The 6,863-nt window shown below is 41.4% G+C and overlaps 1 protein-coding gene across 2 annotated transcripts; it reads right to left on the bottom strand.

Annotated features, from left to right (window-relative positions):
- Nucleotides 1-3,002: 3,002 nt before the first annotated feature.
- Nucleotides 3,003-6,378, bottom strand: LOC132159177 (retrovirus-related Pol polyprotein from transposon 17.6). Of its 2 annotated transcripts, XM_059568733.1 has the most exons (3): nt 6,173-6,378; nt 3,950-5,960; nt 3,003-3,805 (listed from the first exon to the last, which is right to left on the bottom strand). In XM_059568733.1, the coding sequence occupies exons 2-3, from the start codon at nt 5,300-5,302 to the stop codon at nt 3,716-3,718; spliced, it is 1,443 nt and encodes a 480-aa protein (XP_059424716.1). In that variant the 5' UTR covers nt 5,303-5,960; nt 6,173-6,378; the 3' UTR covers nt 3,003-3,715. The 2 variants fall into 2 exon arrangements, with proteins under 2 accessions (XP_059424716.1, XP_059424715.1); XM_059568732.1 differs by having other exon boundaries at nt 3,003-5,960.
- Nucleotides 6,379-6,863: the final 485 nt, after the last annotated feature.

Genomic DNA, 6,863 nt, shown 5'->3' with positions numbered 1-6,863 from the left:
TTTTCATAAAAATGACACCGTTCAGAAGTTTACGTATGCTTGATTCTTATAATAGTGTCGTTACCTGAGCCGGATTAGTTTTTTTATTTTTTTGATAATTGTTCATGAGTCCCTTGCTCTTCTCAAAACAGTTAAACTGCGTGCTTTTCTTCAGAAAATATTTCAGGTACCAGGTATTTGATTTTTCAGCATTTTTGTGTATTTGAACCCTTTCCAACAATGACTGAATAATTTGAGATCAGTGTTTTCACACTGAGGACAGCTGAGGGGCTCATGTCATTATTACAGAAGGTTCAAACAGTCACTGATTCTCCAGAAGATAAAAAAAACATGCATTAAGAGCCAGGGGGTGAAAACTTTTGAACAGAATGGAGATGTGTATATTCCTCTTATTTTGCCTAAATATCATATATACAAAATACATATATTTACAAAAAAAAAAAATAATAATACAGTTTTTTTCAATTGTTTACACGCAATTTTGAAAACAGAGTTATTTTTGTCAAAATATAATCACAATTATCCAAACACCACAATCAATTAGCAAAATTCCTAGATTGTTTGCAAAATGACACACTTCAGTCAAAACATATACACATATTTGTGAAAATGCTATTTGTTTTCATTTAACCAACACAGTCATCAATGATCATACACTATTGCAGCAGGTTTCACACTGCTGTGATAAATAAAAAACACATTTGTACTGTATGTAAGAGATAATTTAGGTGACAAAAAATAGTGAAAAACTCACAACATTATTCATGATTTGTTTTGAGATATAAGGAGAATGTAGACAAATACTGTAGGCCTACTATAACCTTACCAAGCACTGCACAGCACTTGATGCTGCAGACTGAATATTTCAAGTATTTATTTCAATACTTACAGTATTTCTTACCATAATCAGTTACAGTAATCAACCAACAATGATATCAATTACTGTAAACAAATAAAATCTATGGACAAATGAAAATTACTGCATGAATTACAGTACATAAACTTTGACTCTAAAGAAAATTAAAGTAAAAGTAAACAGAAATTAAAGAAAACTACTGTAAAAGCAACAAGAATACTGTAACTATCCGTCTCTCCGTCTGGCTGGATCAGGCCATAAGATTTCATCCACATCACAGGCTATGTCTTCATTGGCAAGGCACCGTTGGAAGAATCGCCTTGTGTGACGAAATCCACCCCTGCACTGAAGCTGCTTCAATAAGATCACATGCCTGTTCCATGGCCTGAATGAGGGGCAAACGGTCATAAGGCCGCAGGTCATATACCTTCCACCGCCACGCTGAAAAAAATTCTTCTATAGGATTCAGGAAGTGGGAGTATGGGGGAAGGTATAAAACTTCAAAATCAGGGTGATCATGGAACCAGTTCTGGACCAGAGCAGCCCGATGAAATGAGACATTGTCCCAAACGACAATGTACCGCATCTGGTCCACTTGGTGTAATGCTGTGACAATCTCATGCAATCGGTCAAGAAATGCAAGTATCAGATTTGCATTATAGGGTCCCAGATTTGCATGGTGGTGGAGGACCCCATTTTGTGTGATAGCAGAGCAAAGGGTGATGTTACCCCCTCGCTGCCCTGGAACATTGGTGATTGCCCTGTGCCCAATTACATTTCTCCCTCTTCTTGTTTTTGCAAGGTTAAATCCAGCCTCATCCACATATATAAATTCATGTTGAATTTCAGCAGCATCCATTTGCAAGACTCTCTGAAACACATTAAAGAAAATAGGATGCTATTCAATATCTATAGCACAGTATTTTTTTTGTGACAGAACATTATGAGCAGTGCATGATACCACACCATAGTCAGATGAACAATGCATACCTCCACATACTCATTGCGCAGATGTTTCACTCTCTCTGAATTTCTGTCAAATGGTACCCGATAGCTACAGTTGCTTCATGTACATTTGATTTTTCTTTAGGATTCGACCTAATGTTGACAGAGAGACTCGTTGGATGTTATTGAAAATATTGTCATCATTGATGATATTGGCTTGGATTTCTCGTAGCCTGATACAATTATTGGCCAAAACCATGTTCACAATGGCGGCCTCTTGTGCACGACTAAACATAGGGCCCCTTCCACCTTGGTGTCCTCGACCCTCAATCCTATGTAAAAAAAAAAAAAAAGATAAAAAAAAAAAAGATATAAATAAATAAATAAATATATATATATATATATATATATATATATATATATATATATATATGCAGCCTACTGTCAAATGTCACAGTAAACAATATTGATTATACAAGCTTCAGTTTCAATGTATACTGTGTGGTTAGCTTACCTGTTTTCTCGATGAAATGTCCGAATTACTGACGCAACAGTATTTCTGCTGAGATTTGGTTGAACTCTTTGTCCAGCTTCCATCAGTGTCAGTCCATGGTTGATAACATGGTCAATAAGTGTTGCACGGAGTTCTCGAGTCAAATTTGTTCAGGTTCTATCACCTCTTCAAGTCCTTCTCTACCTCTTCCTCTACCTAGGTGTCTTCCTCTACCTCCTTCTCTTCCTCTACCTCCTTCTCCTCTTCCTCTACCTTCCTATACCTTCTTCTCCTCTACCTATGCCTCTTCCTCTACCTCCTTCTCCTCTTCCTCTACCTCTACCGCCTTCATCTCCTCTTTGAGCTCCCCTCTCATTCTCACTCTTCTTCTAACTCCTTCCATTTTTGTTGAAGACAGGTGAACTCACCTGCTGCCTTTTATAGCACACCTGAGTGCTGCGTTTTCAAATTAGCACATGTGTGCTTCCACACCTGGTAGATGTGTTTATCCAATTCGTTCATTAGTGTGGTAATTTGTTACGTGCCTCCCTGGTCTAGGGTCAGGGATGGCAGAAACAAGGACATTTCTAAACAAGGTAGAAGACAACTTTTCTACTGACCACCTGGAGACCTTCTCTCCTGCCCCAGCATGCCACAGAAAACCACACAGACTTGTCACGGTCTAGAATTTTAGTTTATTTTACAAACTCAAAGAAAGATGCTTAGCATGGAGCAAAAATAAAGTTCAGGAGGGGACCAGGCCAAAATAACAAACATAACAGATCTAACTTACAAAAAGGAGTACTTTCTAATCTCTCAAAATAAAATCCAAAATAAACAACAAAAGTCTTACCTTACTCCCTTTCTAGCCAAAAACAGGTGAAAACATGGACAATAAAAGAAATGGCGTCCTCCTCCCTACGGCTCCAAAATTATTTAAACTTTCACCTTAAGGTCTAACCTTGGGAGATTACTTGTACAAAAACAAATAACACACAACTCTCCAAAGTTTCAAACTGTATACACCAACAACAATGTAAACAGACAACTAGCACACACGCTATGGTCTAGGGCAGGTGAAAAGTCTCCAGAGGCAGCAAATGCCAAGAAGGGCCCCTTCAGATGGAATCTTCAGCTTTTATTCACAAGCCTTCCTTCCAGCAGCCAATCAGAGCAACCAGGTGATTAATGACAACCAGAACCAGGTGATCTTCATTAAGCTTTTGGAGGGTGTAGAGAGATTAGAGAGACAAAACACTGCCAAAACAAACTGTAATCAACATATTGGCAATAATTAAATACTGCACAAATAACACCTTAAAAAAATTACGCCTGGGGACGTAACACCCCCACCACCAAATTTACAACCCTAAGGATTGTAAACACAGATTCTTTTTATTGTATAGTTGCATAAGGTTATCTCAGTCACCATCAGCATCACAGGCCCTAGAGAGTGCATCCGCCACCACATTCTCCGAACCTTTCTTGTGCTTGATGTCCACGTTATATTCCTGCAGACAAAGTGACCAGCGCATCAAACGCTGATTTAGATTGCACATGCGGGAGAGAAAAACTAGAGGGTTGTGGTCAGTATAGACAACAAGAGGCATACTACTACCACCAACGTAAACTTCAAAATGTTTAAGTGCCATCACCAGGGGGAGAGCTTCCTTCTCGATGGTACTGTAGTTTCGTTGACACTTAGAGAACTTCTTAGAGAAGTAGCAAACTGGATGTTCTACTCCCGCACCATCCTCCTGCAGAAGGACAGCACCCGCTCCAACAGCACTTGCATCCACTTGAAGCTTAAATGGAAGAGAAAAATTAGGGGCAGAGAGAACTGGAGCATTACAAAGAAGATCTTTGGCAGCAAGAAAAGCAATTGCACACTGAGGACTCCAAACAAACTTCTTCGCAGAGCTAAGTAGGTCAGTCAAGGGAGACACCACTGTTGCAAAGTTTTTACAAAATCCACGGTAGTATCCGGCCATTCCAAGAAACCGGCGTAATTGACGCTTGGTAATGGGAGCAGGAAACTCAATAACAGCAGCAACCTTTGCAGTTACGGGTCTTACACAACCTTGACCCACTTTTTTTCCAAGGTAAGTTACCACAGCCTTAGCAAACTCACATTTTGCTAGATTCAGAGTTAACTTGGCATTACTCAACCTGCTAAACACTCTCTCCAAGCTACGGATGTGGCCTTCCCAATCACCTGAATAGACCACAATGTCATCCAGGTAGGCCTCACAGTCGCACAACCCGGACAAGACTTTCTGCATGAGCCTCTGGAATGTGGCTGGGGCATTTCGCATCCCAAAAGCCATACAATTGTACTGGAGGAAGTTATCAGGGGTGACAAAAGCAGAGATTTCACATGCACGTGCAGTTAAAGGGACCTGCCAATAGCCCTTTAATAGGTCTAGCTTTGTGACAAACTTTGAAGAACCCACTTTATCCACACAATCTTCCATACGGGGCAAGGGGAAAGAATCAGGCTTTGAGATGCTATTTACCTTTCGATAGTCCGTACAAAAGCGAAAGGTAGAATCGGGCTTTGGGACCAGCAAGCATGGAGAGCTCCAGGGACTTTGGCTGGGTACAGCCAGCCCATTTTTAAGCAGGTAGTCCACCTCAGTCTTCATGATCTCTCGTTTTGCAGGATTTACTCTGTATGGGTGCTGTTTGATAGGGACGGAGTTCCCTACATCAATATCATGAGATAAGACTGTGGTTCTTCCTGGAATATCAGAGAAGAGTGTGGGATATTTTTGTAACAACTTTACAACATCTTCACACTGATTTTTTGGCAAGTATGACAAATGTGAATCGATTTTACCCAAAATGGCAGAATTATTCAGACGCACACTAGGAGTCTGAGGTTCAGCCAGCAACAAATCTCCATCAACAGGAACATAGTTAGGAACTACAGTAACACAAGGTTTACTCAGTGGCACAGAGAGTATTGTTGGTTTAGTTGAGTCACGTGCAACATAGGACTTCAACATGTTAACATGACATACTCTATTCTTGCGTCTGCGATCAGGGGTACCCACAACCTAATCCGTTTCACTCAGTTTCTGTTCAATGACATACGGCCCTGAAAACTTAGCCTGTAGAGCTGAGCCAGGAACAGGAAGTAACACAAGAACAGAGTCACCCGGTTGAAAACTGCGACGTACTGTTCTTTTGTCAAAGTGGACCTTCATTTTTGACTGTGTCGTAGAAAGATGAGCTCTTGCCAGTTCGCAGGCTTTATGCAGACGTTCCCGGAAAGAACTTACATAATCTAGAACAGAAAGAGGTGCACTATCCTTACCCATCAACTGCTCCTTTAACAACTTCAAGGGGCCACGAACAGTATGAGCAAACACAAGCTCAGCAGGGCTAAATCCTAGTGACTCCTGAACAGACTCTCTCACTGCAAACATGAGCAATGGCAAGGCATCCACCCAGTCCTTTCCAGTCTCAATACAAGATGTGCGGAGCAAAGTTTTTAGGGTTTGATGAAAATGTTCCACCGCTCCCTGTGACTCTGGGTGATACGCACTAGACATGTGATGTTTTATTCCCAACTCTTTCAACATTTGTCCAAACACTTTTGAGGTGAAGTTGGACCCCTGGTCAGTTTGAATAACTCTGGGCAAGCCAAATGTTGTGCAAAACCTTACGAGAGCTGAGGCAGGAACAGGAAGTAACACAAGAACAGAGTCACCCGGTTGAAAACTGCGACGTACTGTTCTTTTATCAAAGTTGACCTTCATTTTTGACTGTGTCGTAGAAAGATGAGCTCTTGCCAGTTCGCAGGCTTTATGCAGACGTTCCCGGAAACCTGGTCAGTTTGAATAACTCTGGGCAAGCCAAATGTTGTGCAAAACCTTACGACCTCTTTCAGAACTACTTGTGCTTTCAATGTACGCAATGGTATGGCTTCAGGGTAACGGGTAGCAGTACACATTATTGTCAAAATATACTGGTGACCATGTTTCGACTTTGGAAGAGGCCCTACACAATCAATTACCAGCCTCTCAAAAGGTTCTCCAATGACAGGAATTGGCTGAAGAGGAGCTTTAGGAATGGTTTGATTGGGTTTACCAGCATGCTGACAGATGTCACATGAGCGGCAGTAACGAGAGACAGCAGACTTGAGTCCAGGCCAGTAGAAATGTTTAACAATCCTCTGAAATGTTTTTGTGACACCAAGGTGTCCAGCAAGAACATTTGCGTGTGCGAGTGGCAAAACATGAGAACGGTAGCTGGAGGGCAAAACAATCTGATATACTGTTTGCCAGTCACCTCCGTCTGAAAACTTGGGCTGCCACTTTCGCATCAGAATCCCATCGTCCAAAAAGTACGCTACCTTTGCCAACAAAAGATTGCGACCATCCACTGCAGCACTATGCAGTTTACAAGTGTAGGGTCTAATTTCTGGGCAGCAGCCAAATGTTCCCTACCCACTATGGAATGAAGTTCGACTGGAAGCTGGGTGTCAGGCTCAGAGACCATCTCATCCTCAACAGATAACCTGCACTCTACCAGTTTAGGTTGCTCCCTCAGGAAAGAATCCGA

This window comes from Carassius carassius, chromosome 16, assembly GCF_963082965.1.
Source record: "Carassius carassius chromosome 16, fCarCar2.1, whole genome shotgun sequence".
NCBI classification, from domain to species: Eukaryota; Metazoa; Chordata; class Actinopteri; order Cypriniformes; family Cyprinidae; genus Carassius; species Carassius carassius.
The sequence above is the reverse complement of the archived record's forward strand: the minus strand, read 5'-3'. Positions and strand labels throughout refer to the sequence as shown.